Source organism: Babylonia areolata, chromosome 9 (genome assembly GCF_041734735.1).
Source record: "Babylonia areolata isolate BAREFJ2019XMU chromosome 9, ASM4173473v1, whole genome shotgun sequence".
Taxonomy (NCBI): Eukaryota; Metazoa; Mollusca; class Gastropoda; order Neogastropoda; family Buccinidae; genus Babylonia; species Babylonia areolata.
The window spans coordinates 43,344,036-43,369,035 of NC_134884.1; the positions used below are offsets into that span (position 1 = coordinate 43,344,036).

Below are 25,000 nucleotides of genomic sequence, written 5' to 3' on the forward strand. Positions count from 1 at the left end.
GTGTGTGTTTCTGTGTGTGTGTCTGTCTGTATGAAGATTTAAATGTGTTTGTATGTGTGGACATATAAAATGTGCATGTATGTGCAGGTGCAGTGTTTCAAGCCATGCAGGTCCCCCTATGGGCGTACCTTCCAGAACCAGACGACCTGCTTGGTGTTGCGCTGGTAATGTCTGTAGATGGTGTTCCGCTCCCAGTCGTCCACATCAATCTCTTGCATCCCACACAACATCAACTGAAAACACAGTCACCCGCAGTGCTGTAAATTTTGACTGATTAACAGACTGATATGGATGCTTATATAGCGCCTATCCTTGGTCAGATTCCAAGCTCTAAGCGCTTTAAAAACACAGTCATTTGCACAACAGGCTGCCTACTGTGGTAGAACCAACTGAGCGTGCATGAACACACACACGCACACACATATCAGAGTGGATTTTATTACAAAATTCGCCATGGACAACTCTACTGTTGCCATGGGTTCTTTTATGTGCGCTAGGTGTATGCTACACATATGACCTCAGTTTATTGTCTCACCAGAATAAGAAGCCACCGGTCTACCATTCAAGGATGGGGGAGAAAATTCTGACAAGTCAACATGTCTGCAGCTTTAGTGTGCAGATGTCAATGTCAGCACACTTTCAACAATTCTCAGAATGCTGCAAATGACACAACCTTCTTGAAATAGCTTCAATCCAGCTGACAGTAGATGCTCAGCTCTTCCATACCCATAATGATCCTGGAAAATGAAGTATGGGTACCTATACTGTGGGATTAAAATGGCCATACTTTTAAGAAAAAGCCCACCCATTCAAGAGCTGCAACTCACAGAAACGTAAAAGAAGAAGACCCATAAAAAGTACAATGACAGTATTTCTCTTTCTTACTGTCCAAACACATTTTATGAGTGTAAAAGCAGAGACTTTCCAACTACTTTATCCTGGCCAATATCATTCCCATCAGACAATTTATTGTTTTCTTAAGTTTCAACAGCACTGAATGTTCCACTAGCAGCTTGCCTGATCCATGGTATATCAAGACACAGCCATGGACAAAGGCAATGTTGAATGCCACTCAGGCATCATTTTCTTCAACCTTGATTTTCCTTTCTTCACTCAATACACACATACCATTTCAGCACACTTTAATCTGCTGCGATTTCTAAAACCTGTACAGAAATTTTACCCAAACCACATGCTTTCCAAATGAACATCTGCCACTTCCCATGCACTGTTTCAGTCAAGAAATTGTCAAAACACTCCTTCCCAGCGTACAGTTTCTTCTCCTCTGACAGACATGCTGCCCATGGACATAAGACATAACCTTGTCAACTGTAACATGTTTGTGCCTGCACCCAATGTGTAACTGTCTCTAACTGTATTGAAGTTTACAGCTGGGCCAACAGCAAAGTGACAGCTGTATTATCAATGGTTTCTCCATTGCAATGGGAAATCATTAACAGTTAAATCTTTTGTGAAAGACTATGACTCTGAAACTCAGAGGCAAAATTGCACTGCCTCTTAGTGCTGCAGCCTTGGGGGGCTAGTTAAACTGGCCTTTGGGAACCATCCCCAGCACTGACTGTCCTAAAACCCTCTTGGCTGAGAGACTGGGGATGTAACCTGGGCAAGACACTCTCTACTATAATCAAATTCTAGCCCAGATAGTCGTGACAGCAGTTGCCTCCTCTGCTGTTCTGATGGTCATGGTCAATCGTGACTGGATATAATTGTATTGCATAGTAATGCACTGTTTTGCATTGCATTACACTGCATTGTACCATTTTATAATGCACTGCATTGCAGTTTTTGCTACATATTTTTTGTGTGTGAAATTCACCACCACAGTGCAGCACCACCCATTTTCTTCTTTCCTTCACCTCCCTAACACACCCCCCTCTGCCTGCCCCATTTTCTTCTTTCCTAACACACCCCCCTCTGCCTGCCCCATTTTCTTCTTTCCTAACACCCCCCCCCCCCTCTGCCTGCCCCATTCTCTTCTTTCCTAACACCCCCCCCTCTGCCTGCCCCATTTTCTTCTTTCCTAACACGCCCCCCCACCCCCCCTCTGCCTGTCCCATTTTCTTCTTTCCTAACACGCCCCCCCCCTCTGCCTGCCCCATTTTCTTCTTTCCTAACACCCCCCCCTCTGCCTGCCCCATTTTCTTCTTTCCTAACACGCCCCCCCCCTCTGCCTGCCCCATTTTCTTCTTCCCTAACACCCCCCCCTCTGCCTGCCCCATTTTCTTCTTCCCTAACACCCCCCCTCTGCCTGCCCCATTTTCTTCTTTCCTAACACCCCCCCTCTGCCTGTCCCATTTTCTTCTTTCCTAACACCCCCCCTCTGCCTGTCCCATTTTCTTCTTTCCTAACACGCCCCCCCCCCCTCTGCCTGCCCCATTCTCTTCTTTCCTAACACCCCCCCCCTCTGCCTGCCCCATTTTCTTCTTTCCTAACACACCCCTCTGCCTGCCCCATTTTCTTCTTTCCTTCACCTCCCTAACACGCCCCCCTCTGCCTGCCCCCAAAACCCCCAACCACACACACACACACTTTCCAGCCAGCACCCACCTCCAGCTCCCTCTCATCAAAGTACTGCAGCCACTGGAGTGGCACGACCTCATTGAAGCCCTCCAGAAAGGCTTTGGTCTGATCCTCCACGCCCCGCGTGAACCGCCACTGGGTCATCAGGCTGCAACAGAAACACACACATTGCACCACGCACTGCAGACACCAGCACATTTACCGCCAGAACGTCTGTGTTTCCACTGACAAAAAATGACTCAAAAAGGCCAGGGAAATTACAAAGACCAAGAAGAGTATAACAATTATTGTGAAATATATGTACATTCAATGTTTTTGTGAAATGTGTGTGTGTGTGATATTTTTCACATTTCCAACTCTAGCCAAAATCAAATTGTGTGCATTCTGATCCATTTTCCATATATGTTATATTTTGCATTTATATGTGCAATTTATTCTATCATATTTTTTTTGTGAAAAATATCTGCGCCATATTTTTCACATTTCCAACTCAAGCTAAAAGGAGGAGTTTGTATTATACTCCATGTTTGGTGATACATATACTTACCATGTCAAACTGATGCAAACTAGGCCTATCAGTTTGCTCTGCTTGGCCAAATTTCGCGTGGCTAACAGTGAAAAGACAACCCATCTTGCCCGGTCCGCTCTCAGCCAATCAAACACCTCTAAAAGCTACAAGCACTGAATCATTCCTTTGGCCAAGGCTCTCCACGCTGTCTTGTCAGATTTACACTCTGTCTTGTCTTACGCTTTTTTTTTTGGCTATTAAGCGTGTTCATTTGGCCTTATTTTGCTGCATGCGGCTTGAGTTTATTGTATTCTTATATTCTGTGTACTCGATTCGACTCGGCCCCCTTGAATCGTTCGTTTTTCTTTACCTCTAAGTCGATCCTGTCTTTCCTTTCTATGCACCTGTAAATGCTGGTCAATACAGTAATCCAATGCTAAAGAACTGAAAACATTCAGTGAAGCAGTACGGCACACTGAATCTACAACTTCAACGAGACCTGATTCAGGGGAGGCATGCAGGCAAGATGGTCTTGCTTGAGATACTCAATGCTGGTCAATACAGTAATCCAACACTAAAGAACTGAAAACATTCAGTGAGGCAGCAATGCACGTTGAACCTACGACCTCAACGAGACCTGAATCAGGGGAGGCAAGCAGGAAAGATCGTCTTACTTGAGGTACTCCTCTTTGTTCTCCTCCGTGACGCGGATGTCGCCACCCCCAGGCTTCAGGTCGTGTTGCTCTATCTTGCCCAGAACCTCAAAGTCCGCACAGAAGAACAGCTCCAGACCGCAGTCCTCGATGTTGTTGTCTCTGCCCATCACAAAACACATAACACTTCACTCAGCATTCATCTGCATGAACTGCCCCGGTGCCCGAGACCTGCAGTGAGAATCACTGACAATACACAGCAAGAATCATTGTTAATACAAAGCTAGAATCACTGATAATACACAGCAAGACTAACTGATAATACACGGAAAGACTCACTGATAATACACAGCTAGATTTGTTGATAAGGTAGAATGCCTAGTGTACAAAATACTCTTGTGGTATTAGACATATCTGCAAAAAAACAAAACAAAACAAGGTTATCGGCCGTAGTTCTCTCATTTTCTCCGCATAGGCGGATAGTAGTTTGCACAGGACAGGAATGTCAGACCCCTGCCGGAGTCTGCACTAGTTGGGTCACGGTTAAGTATGTGTGATTAAACAAAAATTATGTTACTGGACCGTCAGACTTGAATAAGGGGTTACCTCACTGCTACAAGTGCCAGCAATTCAACTGACTCACTGCTACATGTGGCAGTACTGAACTGACTCACTGCTACATGTGGCAGTACTGAACTGACTCACTGCTACATGTGGCAGTACTCAACTGACTCACTGCTACATGTGGCATTACTCAACTGACTCACTGCCACATGTGGCAGTACTGAACTGACTCACTGCTACATGTGGCAGTACTGAACTGACTCACTGCTACAAGGAGTACTCAACTGACTCACTGCTACATGTGGCATTACTCAACTGACTCACTGCTACAAGGAGTACTCAACTGACTCACTGCTACATGTGGCATTACTCAACTGACTCACTGCTACCAATGGCAGTGCTCAACTGACTCACTGCTACCAGTGGCAGCACTCAACTGACCCAAAGCTACCAGTGGCAGTACTCAACTGACCCAAAACTACCAGTGGCAGTGCTCAACTGACTCACTATTACCAGTGGCAGTGCTCAACTGACTCACTGCTACCAGTGGCAGTGCTCAACTGACTCACTGCTGCTGTGTTTGGGGAAGCCCATCCCTCCCCTGTCTCTCCATTTTTTTCACCCAGGTTAAGTACATTCAGCTGACTGGCAGTGCTGACTGACTATACTGGAATATCAGCCCCAACCCATTTCCCCTTCATTCAGATGTTTTTTAGAATCAGGAAGGTGGCAGAATGGTTGAGATGCTTCTCTGTCAATACAGTGTCTGTGAGAGTCTGGGTTTGAATCCTGGTCTCACCCTTTCTCCGGAGTTTGACTGAAAAAAATCAAACCAAGCATATAGTCGTTTGGATGAGGCGGTCCCATGTGCAGCACACACTTGACGCACTGAAAAAGAACCCGTGGCAACACAAGTGTTTGGCAAAATGTTGAAGAAGGAACCCACACTGAAAGGCACATAATTATATACATACATGCATGCACTTACGGCCAGGCTAGGAAGATGGGTTATGCTGCTGGTCAAGCATCTGCTCCCAAATGCAATGACACCTCCATGAGCTACTGAAACTTTTGATTTGATATGGATACTTACATAGCGCCTATTCTCGGTCAGAGACCAAGCTCTAAGCACATTACAAATACAGGGTCATTTACACAACAGGTTGCCTACCTGGGTAGAGCCGACTGACGGCTGCCATTGGGAGCTCATCATTTGTTTCCTGTTATTCAATCAGATTTCAGGCACTCACACATCACACTCAGACAGACATGTAACATTTTTCACATGTATGATTATTTTGCTTATTTACCACTCCCAAAAACAGAGTATGGCTGCCTACATGGTGGGGTAAAAACGGTCATACACATAAACCCCAGTAGTGTACAAACAAGTTAACATGGGACAAACAAAGAAGATGATGTTTATTTACCCTGCCATATAGGTAGCCATACTCAGTTTTGGGGGGTGTAGCTACTTTCGTTTTCTCCGCATAGGCAGATAGTAGTTTGCACAGGACAGGAATCGGACTCCCTGCCGGAGTCTGCACTAGTGGGTCACAGTAAAGTATGTGTAGTGAAACTGAAACTTCCGACAGGTAAGGTGTACTCACTTGACCCACTGCAGAGACTGGTAGTACTCTGGGTCGATGCTCTCCAGATCTTTGATGGTCAGCTTCTTGTTCAGCATGCGCTTGTAGAAGGGCAGTGTGAAGCCGCTGTCAATGAACTTGCCATGGTACAGGGCCTGAGGACGGACATTCACCGTGACTGCAGTCAGTGAAAGGGGAGTGTGGGTGTGTGGGAGTAGTGTGGGTGTATGTATGTGGGGGGGGGGGTTGTGTGAATGTGTGTGTGTGTTTGTGTGTGTGTGTGTGTGTGTGTGTGCATGGGTGGGTGTGTTTGTGTGGATGTGTGTGTGTGTGTGTGTGTGTGTGTGTGCATGGGTGGGTGTGTTTGTGTGGATGTGTGTGTGTGTATCTGTGCATGTGAGCATGAGTGCATGAGCATGTGTGTGTGCTTACCTGTCTGTCACTGAGTGTGAAATCAAAACCATGCTGGGGGGAGGGGGGGAATAATTTTTGATAATGTTTGGTATCTGTGTTCAATTTATTGTTGTTGTTGTTGTTTGTTGATATTTACATACGTGTTCTATTTGTAAATGCCTAGGGCTTATTTTCAAGATTAGGCCTAAATGCTCATAATAATAACTCAGTTGTTAATGTGTGCATGTGCTTGCCTGTCTGTCTCTCTGAGTATGAAATCAAACATATGCTGAATGTCTATCAACTCAACTGTTAATGTGTGTGCATGTGCTTGCCTGTCTGTCTCTCTGTCTGAGTGTGAAATCAAACACATGCGGAGTGTCTATAAAAAAAATCAGTTGCAAATATGTGTTTGAAAAATTAAATGTCACCATAGCATCCTTGTGCAAAGCTATTTTTGCTTAAAAAATACAGTTGTTGTTTTTTTTTCTTTCAACAGCATTACACTAACATTCATTACGGCAGAATCACATCTGAATCAGACACTTCCCAAACATCTCTTTGCTAGAGTCATTCATTCCACCTTTGCTGCCTGCAATGACCAGTCTACATCTCCTCTTTTGTAGCAGAGGAGAGATCAGTGTGACATGCTCAGTACCATGGCAATGAATCGTCCAATGAAGCGAAAGTAGAGGAGGTGGTCAGGATTGACGCTGGAGGCTGGGTTTATCTGCAGACAGTAGTTGCTGTTGCTGGCATACTCAAACAGACAGTACATGGGGTTGAGCACATCATGGGAGAGGTGGAAGAACCATTCCCTGTGGAAACACACAGTCCGCTGTCAGTGAACACCCTGGGCGGGTTACAGGTAAACATCTTTCTCATCTCCCGAAACAGTACATACATCTGCTAGTGCCTGGTCTGCCTACCACCCTCTCCTCCCCCTCTGTTAATCATGCACGCACATCAAAATATATATGCCCAATAAAAGACCTGTGTCCGATAAAACAAATCTCATTTCAAACACAGATCCTAAAATCCATGTCTAAGAGTTTTGTGGGTTCTAGAAACATGAACTAATGTGTACATTCCCTTAATTTTCTTCTTCTTTTTTTTTTTTAAGCATGGCTGTATTCAAAAGCAAGATCCCTTAATCCAAGCCTGTATATGGGTAAGCTTTGAAACATGGCATAACCAGCAAGCCTTTCCCCTCAGAGTGGAGCCTGGCTGCTTGCTTCATTTTAATTACAGCCCCTCCTTCTGTGTTTGTGGGCTACAACTTCCATGACCAACAAATGGACATTCACATGTATGACCCATTTTCACCACAGAACTTAGGCAGCACATGTGCTGTTTGTTTCTTTGTTGTCATGACAACTGTCTATGATGGACAGGGAGGGTGCTGACCCTGAACTAGGATACTTACATGCAACATTTAAAACATTTTAAACATTTTAAGACCAGATTTGATCTCATTGCAACAAAAATTTGGGCACTACTTGAACACATGTACATGATATGTTCCAGACTGCTCATCATCACTATCTGCTGTCACAATCTCAGAAGTCACTTTCACCGATTCTGGATGTGACAATTACAGGGTCATTCACATCACCTCTGTAACCAAACAAAACAGATAGTCTGACAGACATGAGGAAAAACAAACACCAGCCAGCCCCCATTTTCTTGGCAACATGCAGCTGACTGACATATAACAAGAAACCAGGAACAAAAAACGACCGCACCATGAAAGGAGTGCAGAAAAATTAAATTCACTGAAAAAAAAAGAAGAGAAAATAACATTATCTGTTTTTAGGAGAAAAACAATATTGAAAGGAAAACTGTGACTTTGCAGCTTTGACCCTGACCCCCAAGGAAAAATCTAAAATCTGTTACTCTTTCTGCGACTCTTTTTCTATGAATTTGTTCCTGTGAGTTTTTGTCTTCCCATCACACACAAAACAGACAGGAGAGAAACCAGGTGGCATTGCGGGATCAGAGAAAACCTGACATGACCAGTAAAAACCAGACAGGGCCAGTCAAAACCAAACACAACTGGTCTTCTTTTTCTTCTTCTTCTTCTGCGTTCGTGGGCTGCAACTCCCACGTTCACTTGTATGCACATGAGTGGGCTTTTACGTGTATGACCGTTTTTACCCCGCCATGTAGGCAGCCATACTACGTTTTTGGGGGTGTGCATGCTGGGTATGTTCTTGTTTCCATAACCCACCGAACGCTGACATGGATTACAGGATCTTTAATGTGCATATTTGATCTTCTGCTTGCGTATACACACGAAGGGGGTTCAGACACTAGCAGGTCTGCACATATGTTGACCTGGGAGATCGTAAAAATCTCCACCCTTCACCCACCAGACGCCGTCACCGTGATTCGAACCCGGGACTCTCAGACTGACAGTCCAACGCTTTAACCATTCGGCTATTGCGCCCGTCACACAACTGGTCAAAACCAAACGAAACCAGACACAACCAACCAGACACAACCAGCAAAACCAGACACAACCAGTCAATGTGAGAAACTTAACACAAGCTTACCTTGCCACACCCCCATAGTCCAGCCCTTCCTCCCCCTTGAAAATGATGTACAACCTTCGGCGCAGGTCAAAGGGCTGTAACCGCATGATCTGCAACACCATCACAGGACAGTAACACAACTGATAACACAAAACCAACACTCCAGCAAAAACCACTAAAAAGCAACAGCCAACGTAAACAGGCCACAGCCTACACACAGTATGCAATCATAAAAAATACATCTTTATCCACAAAAAAATAATTGTAAGTGAAACGAAACTATAACTAAAAAAGAAAGAAAAAACAAAATCTCAAAAAGATAATACTTTATTATCACCTCCTCAAGTTAAAGCATCAATTTGAAACCTGCACACAAGAAAAAAAATGGAGTGTGAAGATCTGCCTACAGTAATGGTGTGCAAGTATAAGAAGAGAAAGCTGACACAGACAAACAGAGACAGGATATGAGACAGAGAATCAGAAGAGAAAGCTGACACAGACAAACAGAGACAGGATATGAGACAGAAAATCAGAAGAGAAAGCTGACACAGACAAACAGAGACAGGATATGAGACAGAGAATCAGAAGAGAAAGCTGACACAGACAAACAGAGACAGGATATGAGACAGAAAATCAGAAGAGAAAGCTGACACAGACAAACAGAGACAGGATATGAGACAGAAAATCAGAAGAGAAAGCTGACACAGACAAACAGAGACAGGATATGAAACAGAAAATCAGAAGAGAAAGCTGACACAGACAAACAGAGACAGGATATGAGACAGAAAATCAGAAGAGAAAGCTGACACAGACAAACACAGACAGGATATGAGACAGAAAATCAGAAGAGAAAGCTGACACAGACAAACACAGACAGGATATGAGACAGAAAATCAGAAGAGAAAGCTGACACAGACAAACAAAGACAGGATATTATACAGAGAATCAGAAGAGAAAGCTGATACAGACAAACAAAGACAGGATATTAGACAGAGAAACAGAAGAGAAAGCTGACACAGACAAAGAAAGACAGGATATGAGACAGAGAATCAGAAGAGAAAGCCTACACAAACAAAGACAGGATATGAGACAGAGAATCAGAAGAGAAAGCTGACACAGACAAACAGAGACAGGATATGAGACAGAGAATCAGAAGAGAAAGCTGACACAGACAAACAGAGACAGGATATGAGACAGAAAATCAGAAGAGAAAGCCTACACAAAGACACAATATGAGACAGAGAATCAGAAAAAAAGCCAACACAAACAGACAGGCAGAAGAATTACATTCTGGTGTGCACTTCTTTTTTTTTTATAAGCTTACACACATGTATACCTCTATGTGTGTGTAGGTGCCTGCATTATTTTGAGGGAATGTATTTCTGTGCGCATCAGTGAAGAAAAAAATATTTAAAAAAACAAATATATTTGTAGGAAGTTCACTGACACCTTTTCCTGTTCTTTGTGCAGAAATATCTTTATATATATATATATATATACAATATATATACACACAGTGCTTCATCTCAAATTGTGGAAGAACCATTGTTAGATTTTAATGTCCACCCCCCCACCTCCTCCCACCCCCCTGACCCTTCAAAGAGGTTTACTAAACTATGCATAATAGAGTTCTCAGAAAAATGTCCCCACCTGTGCAAAAGAGTCTTCAAAGAGGTTTTCTCTGGACACATTGATTTTGACATGGCCAGGTAGGGCGTTGGAGTGACACAGGTACCGGAACTGCCCCAGTTTCCATCGGAAGCTTCGTTCATACTGGATGGGTACACCATAGGCTCCTTTGGGCCTGACAACACAAAGGTCAAGTCCCTCACTGCATAGATGGGACCAACTTGTTTTTCTGCTCTATAACAAGGCAAAGCTCAGGCCATGGATCAAGAAAATAAAAAGAGAGGGGAGCTAAAAGTAAGAAACACTGACAAGACGCAGAGCTAGAAAGATTGCAAAACTTGGAAAAGAAGGGGAAAACTATGTGTTGTCACGATATACCAAGATTTCAAGTATTCTGATGAATGGAATGACAAGGACTGATATGAAGGAACAGACAAAAACAAATCAAATATCACTCAGAAAAAGATATACTTAACAACATGATTAAGTCAGTAAACAAAGTAAACGTATTGATATACAAGTGACATGAAAATAAGCATTTAAAACGGTAAAGAAATGTATTATGAAAAAATGATACAATCAAGCACATAAGTAAAAGAACAATTCATTATCATGAATAACAGTACTTTTAGAAAAATATGTAATTAAGCACATAACTAGGGAAACAAAATGAATTTGTTAACACTAGTTCCATAGAAAAAATGTATAATTAAGCACATAACTAAGTAAACAAGTATACCACAATAGTTATCAATAAGCAAACACATAAGTAAGTGAACAAAAGAAATACATTCATATCAATACTTGGACTGAGAAAAAAAATACAAAAGACAGGAATCAGACCCCTGCCAGAGTCTGCACTAGTGGGTCATGGTTAAGTATGTGTAGTTAAAATACAAAATTAAGCACAAAAACTAAGAAAACCAAATGAACGGTTTGAACACAGCGATGAACCTGTGTAATTCACACACACATACACACAAAAAACGCAAGCAAACCAGCCTGCATCCAGTGGACCTTCACCAAACAGTTGGAAGACCTCGACTTCGCGGACGACATCAGTCTCCTCTCCCACACGAAACAACACGCACAGGAAAAGTTAGACCGCGTCGCAATAGAGGCAGAGAAGACCGGCCTCAGGATCAACATCGGAAAGACAGAGATCCTACGCATCAACAACAAGCAGCAAGACCCAGTCCGATTACAGCAGGAAGAGATCAAAGAAGTGGAAAAGTTCACATATCTGGGCAGCGTAGTGAGCAAGGATGGTGGAGCAGACGATGACATCAAGAGCCGCATCAATAAAGCGAGACACGCCTTCAGAACTCTCCGACCCATCTGGCAATCTTCAGCCCTCTCACTTCACAACAAGATCAGAATATTTAACACCAACGTCAAGTCAGTCATGCTGTACGGCTCAGAGACATGGCGCACTACCAAGACCAACAGGAACAAACTCCAGACATTTGTCAACAGATGCCTGCGCAACATCCTGAACATCAGGTGGCCTGAAATCATCTCAAATGAAGACCTCTGGGACAGAACCAAACAAGCACCCATAGAAGAAGAAATCAAAAAGAGAAAGTGGGGGTGGATAGGCCACACGTTGCGCAAGTCACCACTCAACATCACTCGCCAGGCACTTGACTGGAACCCCCAAGGCAAACGCAAAGTTGGCAGACCCAGGCAGACTTGGAGAAGAAGTACGGACACTGAAGTGAAGGCAGCCGGAATGACGTGGGCCCAGATAAAGAGGATCGCCCCAAACCGTGTCCGTTGGAGGAGTGCTGTTGCGGCCCTTTGTTCCCGAGCGGAGCTATAGGCATAAACAAAACAAACCAGCCTGCGACTAACCCTTTGGAGGGTCCTCCCCGAGGGTCTTGGAATGTGGTTGTGCGCGTGTTGTGATCCACGAAATAACGCACTCCTTCCTGCGTGTAGCGCATCTCCCAGCCTTCTGGTAAGGGATCTTCCTGCATGATTCTGCATCACAAAGCATGCATATAAGTGTCTTCTATGGAATGTGCACACTCACAAAGCATTAACACTCATAGTTTCTATGGAATGTACAGACTCACACAGCATGAACATACATGTACTATATGGAATGTAGACTCACACAGCGTGAACACGTGTATTCTATAAAATGTACATACTCATACAGCATGAACATACGTGTATTCTATGAAACATACCAACTCATACAGCATGAACATACATGTATTCTAAGAATTGTACACACTCATACAGCACAAACATACATGTATTCTAAGAAATGTTCAGATTCACACAGCATGAACACACATATGTAATTTATAAAATGCACATTCACACAGATGAACACATGTATTTTAGGTAATGTTCAGACTCTAGCAGAACACACATGTATTCTATGGAATATACACACTCACACAACGTAAAAACGTGTGTATTCTATGGAATGTTCAAGTCATAAGTGGATAGTAGTTTGCACATGACAGGAATGTCAGACCTCTGCCGGAGTCTGCACTAGTGGGTCACGGTTAAGTATGTGCAAATAAATGTACAAATTTACACAGCGTAAACTCATGTATTCTATGGAATGTTTAGGCGTATACAGTACGAATATACATGTGTTCTATGGAAGTACAGACTCACGCAGTATGAACATGTGCATTCTATGGAATGTAAACACACAAACACACAGAGCATATATACTATGGAATACACACTCACATAGCGTGAATACATGTGTATTCTATGGAATGTACACACTCCAACAGCATGCACACACATGTAGTCTATGTACACACACAGCACAGACACATGTATTCTGTGGTGTGTATGGTATGCTATGGTTCTTTGGTAAGCCAAATTTTGTGTCAACACACACAGTATATTCCAGAGAAAATGGATTTATTCAAGCTTACCACAGACACACACATACATAAGTATATACATACATACACAGACATACAGACAACTGAAACAGGATCATTACATACTGTGTTTACATTACAGAAAAAAGACCAACCAAGCACCAGAAAATCCATCAACCCTGAAAACAAAAAAGGAAAAATACCCACCCTTAGACAAAAGAAATCAACTTTCAAGGACAAGAAAATGAACGATCAGATTTCAAGACAAGAGAGGCAAGGCCTTCAAGATGCACTTGTGATAAATTAAGTCCCCTAGCATTAATTACAGAGTAATTTCCCTTTTTTACTATCTGCACCAAAAACGTTTGCAAAATAAATAAAAATTCCATGCTTAGCAAAAGAAGTTCCTGTTTGAACAAAAAATGATAATAATGACTCCTCTTGTTCTTGTGTCAAAATAAGAGGTCAAAGTGCCAAGTTTAGAGAATACAAAAAATATAAATATAACAGTAAGTGCAGTTTGCATATAATTAGGCTTCTTTTTTTTATTTTTTTGTGCCCATCCCAGAGGTGCAATATTGTTTTTAAACAAGATGACTGGAAAGAACTGAATTTTTCCTATTTTTATGCCAAATTTGGTGTCAACTGACAAAGTATCTGCAGAGAAAATGTCAATGTTAAAGTTTACCACGGACACAGACACACGGACAGACACACGGACACACACACACACACACAGACAACCGAACACCGGGTTAAAACACAGACTCACTTTGTTTACACAAGTGAGTCAAAAAAAAGCACAGCATACCCTTGAGTGCGGGGGTCTTCCCACTGTGTTGTTCTGTTCTTGTGGTTGACAAAGTACACCCGTCCGCTAGGGTCCGTTCTTTTCTCTGAAAATCAAACTGACGTTTTCATATCAAATCAAATGAATGATACATTTCTTAACACAGGCCAGGAGAGAAAAAGAGCTGAAGGAAACAGGTGGACATTTGTAAATAGCTTGTATGTAAGAGAACAAAAGAAACTGCACTGAAAAAAACCCTCACCTTTTTTGTACAATGTTTCTACTTTTGTATACAAGTAAGGAGAGATACTTTGAAAATCTTTCTATATTTAAGGGAAGATGCATTTACATACCTAAATCTTTCCTTGTGTTCATTATTTTGCGGTACATTAAATCCTTTTAAATGAATTCATCCTTTCATTGCGTTGGATAAAGAAACATGCACATGCACACACATACAAACACACAAACACTGAGCCACACACACACACACACACACACACACACACACACACACACAGAATCACACACACACACACACACAAACACACACACACAGAATCAAACACACACACACACACACACACACACACACACACACACACACACACACACACACACACACACACAGAGTCTCACCCCATCCGTCAGGAAGTGGCCCCAGGGGATCATTGTCTGTGGTGGGCTGTGGATTCTGAGGGAACAGGAACCGCTGGTTCATGGCATCCATAGTGCGGTTGTTGCGCCACTGCTGCCAGTTGTTCCAGTTGGTCACCATCTCTGTGTTGGGGCGCTGCCATGTTGTGGTGCGTGTGTTGTGGTCCACGTAGTACACACGCCCCCGCTGATCCACACGCCTCTCCCACCTACCGTGATGATCATAATGACAATGACAATTTGTATCAATATAGCGCTGAATCTTGTGCAGAGACAAATCAAAGCGCTTTCACACCAGTCATTCACACGCATGCATAACTCTTCACTGGAGAATCTGAAGACAAGGAAGAGGCTGGGGATGGAGGCTATCTTGGGAAGAGATGCGTTTTAAGGCCAGATTTAAAAGACCCGAGTGTGGCGTAGACCTGACGAAGTGAAAGAGGAAGTTCATTCCAAATGCAAGGTCCAGAGACAAAGAAAGAACAGCGGCCAAAAGTGTAGTGTTTGAATCTGGCTATGCAGAAAGAGAGTGGATCTGAAGCTGATCGAGAAGTGAGTGCAAAGCCCCTCACAATATCATTACAACAATGTAAGCAAGCTTGCTTATGGGCAAAACTGCCAAGTGAAAGTGGGAGCTTTACCATCTATGGTCTCTCCACTGCAGTGGGTATTTAATTTACAGTTTAGTCTTTTCAGAAAGACTATGTTCTCAAACTAGGGAGGCAAGACTGCACTGGCTCTTAGTGCTGCATCCATGGGGACTAGTTGGCTTTTGGGCATCATCCCAATGCCAACTGTCCTGAATCCCTCTTGGCTGGAGACTGGGGCAAGACTCTCCATTATAATCAAGTTATAGCCCAGAATGTCGGGACAACAGTTGCCTCCTTTGCTGTTTTGATGATCACAGTCGGACATGACTATCCTTAAAAAAAAATACAGTATTTATATAGCACAAACTCTCCATATAATCGGCTCATGTAAACAATAGTGCACAAACGCAAATAACAGCAGATGAGGACATAGAAGAGAATCTATATACTACAAACTGCAAATATGAACAATCATATCAAAAAGTACAAAATATTCCCTACGCACACACAAACACACATACTCACACGTGCACAGAACACTCACTCACACACACACACACTGCATGAAGGCTACTATACACAAAGAAAAACAACAAACAACATACTGAATTTCACTCAATAATAATTATGTCTCCTCAGCCTGATTACAACATCACACCGATTACTACATCAACACAGCACTCTTCCTGCATTATATTACATCTGTAATCTGAAGTGTTCTTATAATTATGTTTTACATAACAGCAATATGGACCAGAGATTCCAAGGACAACTACCAAAACAACTAACCCTCAAATGACAGTCACTCATTGCATCTCTCCACAGAATCACCAAAGTATCTGCAACTACTGCAGAAAGACTTTGCCCAAATTCATAGCAACCTTTGCCCCTTTCCTACCATGGTTTTGTGACAACTTTCAAACAAAGCTGGACTAAAGAAATTTTAAGATGTCAGCTTCTAACTTGGTCTTGCACTTATGGTTCAAATTACAAGCATGAATACCCACTCAAAACAGTTCAGATCAGCTTACAAAAACACATGGTGTCTTCAGATGGAAGTACTGTTAGTGGAAATTACACATATAGATGACAATATCTTTTTCCAACTCCCATGGTATCTCTTATGGTCCTGACACGCAGCTCCAAAAACTACATATTCTTGAACCAAATGTAGTGTCAAAGCCTTAACAAAATCTTCTTCTTCTTCTTCTTCTTTTTCTGCATTTGTGGGCAGAAACTCTATTGTTCACTTGTATATATATAAATGAGTGGGCTGTCATATCCATAACCGTTTTTACCCCACTTAGTAGGAAGCCATACTCCGTTTCTGTGGGCATGCATTCTCTGAATGTTCTTGTCTCCAATAACCCATTGAACTCTCAACAAGTATTACAGGATACTTAACGTGTACATTTGATCTTCTGCATGTGCACAGACATGAATGGGGTTCAGGCAACAGCTGGTCTGGCCATCTGTTCACATGGGAGATCAGAAATCAAAACCCTAAGACTGAAAGTCCCAACACTTTTATCACCCAGGTGCTGTGCCCATCACACAATTTTCTACTTAGAATGTTTGACACAAACTGTTTTTCAGACATAGATGTTGATACAGGTCACAGATGTGTTACACAACACCACAAGCAATGTTCTGACAGTGAAGGAGTCAGGCAGACAGCACTCACCCTGGTGGCAGCGGCCGCTCCCAGGTTGTGGTCCTGGTGTTGTGGTCCACGTAATACGTTCTGCCTTGACTGTCCTTCCTCATCTCCCATCTGACACACACACACACACACATTTAGTACAGGTCCTTAAATAAAGTGATTATCTCATTGCTTACATCAAGCTAATAGTATGGTTACATACTGGCACACTGTTAACAGAAAATAGACGCATTAAAGTGTGTTATATAAACAGACATATATACATATAGACAGATCGATCGATAGACAGATGAATAGATAGATAGATTATCATTATATAATCTGTATGATCATTTCTGTACATGTCTCCCTGTGAACAAGGCAATAAAGCTGAAAATTTTTGACAATTCTAATTTGCTACATAGACTGTTATCAAATTTATCAGTTTATATGTATGCAGAAAAAAAAGCCCACCAAAAGCAGCAAAAATTACACACACACACACACACACACACACACACACACACACACATACACAAAGATGCACGCACGCACGCACGCACGCACACACACACACACATACACACACACAGACACACTCTTGCGCGCGCGCACACACACACACACACATGCACGCGCGCACACACACACGCACACACACATACGCCCACACACACACACATACACACACCAACACACACACACACCCACACACCCACACACACACACACAAAGACACACACACACACACACACACACTACCCACCCAGTAGGCAGGGGATGCTCAGGGTCTGCAGGAGAGGCAGTGCTGCCATCCCCTGAGGTGGGAAGAGGGGGACCCCCTGGAGAAGCTGCAACACAAACATGGCCATCACCAGTGCACCAATGCACAAGACGCTAGTGCAAGAACACTTTATTAAGTGCAAGAATACGAAACTACACAAGATACATGTGCAAGAATACTTTATTAAGTGCATGAATACTTTACCATATCTTAAAGAGAAATGGCCAAGAACACTTTATCATGTGCACGAATACTTTACTATCTCAGAGAAATGGCCAAGAACACTTTATTAAGTGCACAAATACTTTACTATCTACACAAGATACAAGTGCAAGAACACTTTATTTAGTGCAAGAATACTTTACTGTCTTTAAAAGAGAAATTGTTGACACATTTGCCTGCAAAAAGGCAACACGTGCATCAGCTCCGCAGAACAACACAAAGCCCTGCCATGCTCCAACATCCTAACAAGAACACCCATAGTTTGTAAACATTTGCCCAACACAGCTAACCTCATATGAGCACCCTGAGAAACATCAATTTAAAAAAAAATTTTAAATGCACAAAAGTCTAGGACCAGTCTTAGATTTACTTTCGCATTCGTGCTGGAGAGGACAACAGTTCACTGAGGGACACAGATGGAGATACTGTTGACTGATGCACAAAATCTGAGAACCCTAGCACTTTTCCAACTTTTCAGCCATGTACACCAGCAGGAATGAAATTAAAAATCTGTCATACTTGCCTCATCGAGTCTACTGAAATGGAATGTCATTTCAAATGCAACAGTAACTCCCAGTGTTAAAGTTAAAATTAGATTTCAATCCTTTGCAAAGGGACAAGGACCAAACTATATTCCATGTTCAATTCTTAAAGTGTTGGGTCATGAGACTGTCTTTGAGCTTTATTTCACAGATCACTGGATACCAGTCACCCCAGAAATGGGCAAAAGCAGACCCTCACAATTACAGACCAGTTTAGTCTTAGCAGTAACTTTTATTATCTCATAAAGAGTAATTATGCCACCTGCAACAATGCAAACAGTTAAAATAGAAGCAATACACATATATGTTAAAGACAGAAATATTAGAGCACCGCACATCCCTTTTGCTAATGCACTTAACACTGTAACAAACAACCAACACCCTCCCTGTGTACCGCCAACTCACCAGCTCCCTCAGTGCTGGCGCCATTCTGCGCAGGATTGGCAGGAGGACTGCCAGCAGGGGCACCAGGGGGCGCTGCAACCTGCGGAGGTGTGGAAGGGCTGAGTGCTGTGGAAGCCGGCGGTGAAGGCATGGAGTGACGATTGGTGGGTTGCGCAGGTCGGGGAGGGGCACTGGAAGCCTGACCGGCAGCATTGCCGCTTCGAGGGCTGCGTCCTGCCCCTCTGCCCTCTGGGGAGGTGGAGGTGGTGGAGGAGGAGGAGGAGGAGGTGGGGGTGTTGGAGGTGCCGTTGGGGATTGAGGAGGATCTGGGGCCTGTTGAAGTGTAGTTGAATCAATGATGTAAATTAGTGGCTGGAATCTTGTGTGTGTGTGTGTGTGTGTGTGTGAGCGCATGCACTTGGAACCTATATAGTTTTCTCTCTTGCTGAACTGATGTTAAAACAAGAAAGAAGACCACGACTAGAGAATGACAGTCACACGATCAGCTCTCAGATGACATTTATATAATTTTAATGTAAATTCATACCACAGAACACAAGTATGTTAAACAATAACTTATTTCTAATATCATTTTCTGCCATAAATTTACTAAACACCAGGACACGTTTTTCTATTCTAGACTTGTTAATTCAATTCCAGATAGCTTCCAGTTCTGATGGCCTAGTGATATATCATGCTAGTGCACCACTAAACATAATAAAGCCTATTTTTACACATAACACACTGAACACAAATGTTTGCTGGATTACTTCGTGCAAACTTCAACACCAACTCTCTATCTCTCTTAAACCCCCATCTCCATTCCCCAAACAGCAAAGAATACTTACCATTGTTTGTCTTCTTTGGGAACCGTCTCAAGTTGACCTCTAGTCCATGCAAAATCACACTGATCTCCCCATGTTTGCCTTTCTCTCCTTTCAGATCAAAGGTCCTCCTCAGATTGTCCACTGCAAAGATACCAACATACATTTAGATTTATGTACGTTTGCAAGTTTACATGAGTGTGATTTTTTCAGCAGATTTGGAAAAAGTTTATCAGTATGCAAGATTTGACGCTGTCTTGACAATAAAATCAAGGGTGCTAATGTATGCAGAGATACCAACCCCTGTCAAGCGTTTCTAGGAACAATCAGGAAATTTGGAAGGAACATTTTGAATTTGGTAAGAAACAGTCGGACTCTCAACCACATCAGGAAACAGGCACAGATGCTGTTTGACGGTGACGCAACTTGATTTAGCCACATTCTCTCTTGTTTGGGCAAACAATTAAGCTGATTGGTCCACTCAACGCTGTTTCAATGTAAACACACATGCAGTTAGCTGAGCATCATCACATGAGACCAAGCTTAGTAGAGACTGCCCTGGCATCATGATCGATAAGTCTAGAGCGTCTGGGTAATGTTACGACAGGAAAGCTTGTAACCAATCTATATAGTCGAAAATGAACTCATCGGAACAATTTTGACATTGGCATAACGTCGGAACAAACAGCGACTGAGCGTAACAAAATACTGCAAAATCTTAACAGCTGACATCTCTGTGTATGCGTCTATTTCATCCCTTCAGAACCCCCTGTACTCATTGTTCTCAATTCTATGCCTATGATCACTGAAACTATTCGTACATAAAACTTTGTGAATAAAAATGTATTTCATTAGTGCAAGGTCTCGCTTTCCAAAGCTGAACCATAGTGGTTATGAATTCACTGCCCAAATGACTGTAAAAGGCTTTTGGAACTTTAAACCATTAAATTCTTTAACCCCCACACCCCCAACCACCTTTCCAAGTTACTCACACTTTCCATTGTTCTCCTCCAGAAGGGAGTAGAGGATGATGGTGACCTGACCCACCAGGCTGTCCGTACGAATGCTGTTTGAACTCAGCACACGCAGCTCCAGCTTGGAATATGGTGTGACAAGTCTGTAATCACACAGAAAAAAAACACAACTAGGAGAACGCTAAGTGTGAAACCGACAGTCTGAGCATACTGTTATCCACAGAAACATCAAAAACTATAAAGGCATCATATACATACAGTCTAAACAGACAGTTAAACACATTAACACCTACATCTGTAAGGGAATCAAGTATGTGACAACCAGTCTAAATATACTGTTATATTTATAATCAGTGCTTGCAGGGCAAAATGACAGCCTGAACAGCCCAGGTTGTAATTATATGTAGGTTTAGTAACCAAGGCCAGCCTGAACAGACAACATAATTATGAGGTGTTGAATAATGATGGGATTGTGTAGTCTGTCCCCCCCCCCTCCCACACACACACACACACACATTACAGGGATTGGGAGAATGGAATAACTAGTGTGAACAAATTATCATGCTAAGAACTGTCAAATTCATCTTAGCTTCAAGTTCAAGCATGTATACAGCAACAATTTGGAGAATGAAGCAAACAGCTTATGAAACCCATACCAAGCACACATCACACACACACACACACACACACACACACACACACACACACACACAATGATGCACACAACTAAGACTGGCATAAAAACAGGCTCAAAAACCTGCAACAAAAGAATACTCCACTGACCATGGTTACAAATGAAACAAAACAACATCTACTAGAAAGTTTTTATAAACCACTCCCAGCTCATTGCCAAACTGTATGTTTCGGCATCCCTCCCTCTGTGTGTGAGCCACTGTTACGTACACTGTGAAGTGTTCTTCCCATTTTGGCGTAGTGGTTTTCTTCACCACCTCAGTTTTGCGTGGTGGCTGTCCATCAACAACAAGCTCCAAGTATGGGTCAGGTTTGGAGGAGAACAGTCCTCCCACTGCAGTGAGCTTGGCAGACAGGACTGTGGATTAAAAAAAACAAAAGCTTTATTACAAATAAGAAGAAGAAAAACAAAAAAGAAAAGAAAGAGCATGTAATGATGTATCAATAATGTTCTCTACTGGCCAATAATGACAGACAACAAAGATTTTCTTCTTTTTTTTTTTCTTTTTTTTTTTACTGATTACTATTACACAGGGGGGAAAAAAGCAACAAATAGGGCACTGTCTCTTTCAGTTTCATCACTGTATTTAATGTATAAATTACACAAAATTCAGCACAACAGCATCTGAGCATATTCATCACTTTTGAATTATTTTAAATCCTGTATAAAAGCTCATTTTGTCAATCTCTCTACAACCATCTCCACTCTGATGCCAGCCCATCAGCACAGGTTACCTCTCTAAGTTCATACAGTATAAATCATAACAAACCACGCCAATATGGCAATAGTCAGGGCATACATACTAGTAATCTGCAGCTGTGAAAGAGGACTGGGCGATGCACCTCCGGCTGCTTCTCCCATGGTCTGTACCACTCACACTGCAATCTGCATGCCCTGAACACATCAACCAACTTGTTGGCTGGCATTCACCATCTCCTTGGTTACTTATCTAATTCTAAGTATCATACATGTATACTATTTTCAACTTTGGTCGCTGCCCTTCCAAAGTTTTCTGTAACCAAACTTTTTTTTTCTTTTTTTCCCTTGTAATGTTATATCTCTCATAATGAATTTCTCATCATCATCATCATCATCACCAGAAGTTTGCATAGTTCACACACATATATATATTATATATATATCACAACAGACAAAATACATCGTTAACACATTAGACAGGTGCAGAAAACTACAGCAACAATTCATTTGCAAGGGTATTTCTATTTCTTAACATATAGTATCAGTATAAAGAAGAGAAGAAAGAATGTGAAAAGAAATAAACAATTATCAAATAAGTAAACAAACAAATGGACAGAAAAATTACCAGTTCTAATAAAAAAAAAAATTAATTTTACCAATTGTCTAACATTAATTTTTTTTTTTATGGCATGTATCAAATATGTCACATAAGACAGCCACTTTGTTTTAAAATCTTGTATGCTGCAATGTATTCTTGCGTTGTGATCTATTCTTTACTAGTGCCAGGAAATGTATCTTTCAAAAGGTACTAGGTTGTGTCTCCATTTATCAGATCTTCTACTTTTTTCTTCATAAATCTATGTACACTTTTCCAAGTAGTATCAGAAAGTCATATACTGTATCAGTCACACATTTTGAGCCATGCCAAACAATTCCATGCTTTTGTTTATTTCTATACTGGTACATGTTAGACATGCCACCTTAAGCAGTTCTTCAAACCTCTGCCAAAAGAGTTTTGAATGTTCACATCTCCAAAATGTGTGTTAAATATTGTTCTTTTCATTGCTGCAAAAATCACAATAGCTATCATTCACAACCCCGTTCCATTCCTAGGGTTATATATTATACAAACAAAGCTGGAGCTATTTCAACTTAATATCTAGAATTTTACTTATTCTATATAGTGCCCTTTTGTATGAAATTTCTGTTTCCACTTTCTCTGACTACTTTGGGCAAGAATTTGGAAGTTTGTCATCTGATGTAACTGTAAGATTACTAAGAATGTCACAGAATAATATACAGTTCCTTCGGGTACCAAATATATTATTTCCAACACAATGGGGGTATCATGTGTACAGTTGTCTGGTATGCTCAACTTTCTGTGTTGTACATGTTCTCTGACTGATACTTTGCAGCTATTTAAATGTTATAAAATGAACATCCATTCCATATTTCCTGTTAAATTCATCTCTGTAATCAAATTTTGGTTCTTTCAATCAAATTTGGCCAAGCAGAGCAAACTGATAGGCCCAGTTTGCATCAGTTTGACATGGTATTGTATATGACACAGAACACTACACTACAGATACTGCCTGCATAAATCCACAGACCTGTCTCAGTCCCCAATTTTCACATCATACAAATTACAATTACCATTACTTTCTTCCCATCCAACCAATCCAACATTTCAACTGATCAGTCAACCTGAGTGAGTAGATGCATTGTGTGTGTGTGTGTGTGTGTGTGTGTGTGTGTGTGTGTGTGTACTGTACTGTACTGATGACAGTTTCTTTCCGAACATTTCTAACTAAAGATAGCTTTTCACAATCGAAACATAGTTTCTTTTCCTGTGAACATTACTGTATCAATTGAAAACTTCACTGCCTGATGCCCCAACTTAATACCTAACCACTAGCATCGTGTAGCGACTGAAAATGTGTGCACAGCTGAACCGCGCCCTTCTGTATTCGAAGAGGGAAATTAAGATTCATTCATTGAGTCAACTGAATGACTGGAGACAATATTTATTCACAGCGACACCAGTCACCACAGAAGACGATTTTTGTGTAATTTATACCACAAACGTGTGAGAAAATAATAAACATTGTGACTTTAGTGAAGTGTGTGTGGATAACTCGTTTATTCCGAGATACATGTAAGCATTCTACTCACGAGTTATGTTGTTGACGATAGCAGACAGACGATGTATGTAGCAACACGTTCTTTGGATTGCTTTAGCCGATCATATTGGTAATCCCATGCAAGACTCGTTGGTGTAAAAAATATTTTAAGTTATGTAGAGTGTAAGAAAACACATCAAAGGCCGACGTGAATGCACCAGATCTCCGAATACGGATGTTTCACTCACAAGTTGACCACCATAACAGATCACGTGACCTATGATGTAAAAATAAAAACAAAATAAAAAAAGATGTTTGATTATTTTCAATGTAATATCATTTTTGAAACTACTGAACTCTGATTACATATTAACAGGTCTAAGAGTCAAGAGACTATTCTGAACTGATTTTTAAAAAGTATTTGCAAGTACCATTGTTTGGTGGCGATGCATTCAAAGTTTCATCTACAGATTCAAAACCGCCTGAAACATTGAATGGCGTTCAAAAGTCAACTGAGCTCGGGGAAAAGTTTCCAAATGATGTCAATCAAAACAAAATGAAAGAGATATAATGGACAGTCTACTAATTCTCACCAAACAGCGGCCCGATCTCCTTTTCGATTGGCTCAAACAATGGAGTGAAAGAGAAATCATGTGTTGATATAAACATCAAAGAAGATGGAGTTAGAAAACTCCTGCTCAACCTCAACCCCAATAAAGCCTGTGGCCCAGACAGCATTACCCCAGACTTTTGAAGACGGTTGCAGAGGAGATCACTCCAGCCCTCACCCTGCTCTACCGCATCTCATA

The 25,000-nt window shown here is 41.8% G+C and overlaps 1 protein-coding gene across 1 annotated transcript in view; it reads right to left on the reverse strand.

Moving 5' to 3' along the window:
- LOC143285491 (NEDD4-like E3 ubiquitin-protein ligase WWP2) overlaps positions 1-24,459 on the reverse strand; it is a 34,225-nt gene extending 9,766 nt beyond the window's left edge. The window contains exons 1-18 of the mRNA XM_076592815.1: positions 24,244-24,459; positions 22,176-22,266; positions 21,582-21,729; positions 20,697-20,821; positions 19,729-19,848; positions 18,902-19,213; positions 17,715-17,799; positions 16,991-17,080; positions 14,699-14,925; positions 14,081-14,165; positions 12,266-12,394; positions 10,433-10,586; positions 8,804-8,892; positions 6,907-7,066; positions 5,877-6,010; positions 3,724-3,864; positions 2,569-2,689; positions 129-233 (exon numbers count right to left, since the gene is read on the reverse strand). Coding sequence (XP_076448930.1) covers positions 129-233; positions 2,569-2,689; positions 3,724-3,864; positions 5,877-6,010; positions 6,907-7,066; positions 8,804-8,892; positions 10,433-10,586; positions 12,266-12,394; positions 14,081-14,165; positions 14,699-14,925; positions 16,991-17,080; positions 17,715-17,799; positions 18,902-19,213; positions 19,729-19,848; positions 20,697-20,821; positions 21,582-21,729; positions 22,176-22,233 — 2,283 coding nt within the window. The 5' untranslated portion in view covers positions 22,234-22,266; positions 24,244-24,459. The remainder of the gene's footprint in view (positions 1-128; positions 234-2,568; positions 2,690-3,723; positions 3,865-5,876; positions 6,011-6,906; positions 7,067-8,803; positions 8,893-10,432; positions 10,587-12,265; positions 12,395-14,080; positions 14,166-14,698; positions 14,926-16,990; positions 17,081-17,714; positions 17,800-18,901; positions 19,214-19,728; positions 19,849-20,696; positions 20,822-21,581; positions 21,730-22,175; positions 22,267-24,243) is intronic.
- Positions 24,460-25,000: the final 541 nt, after the last annotated feature.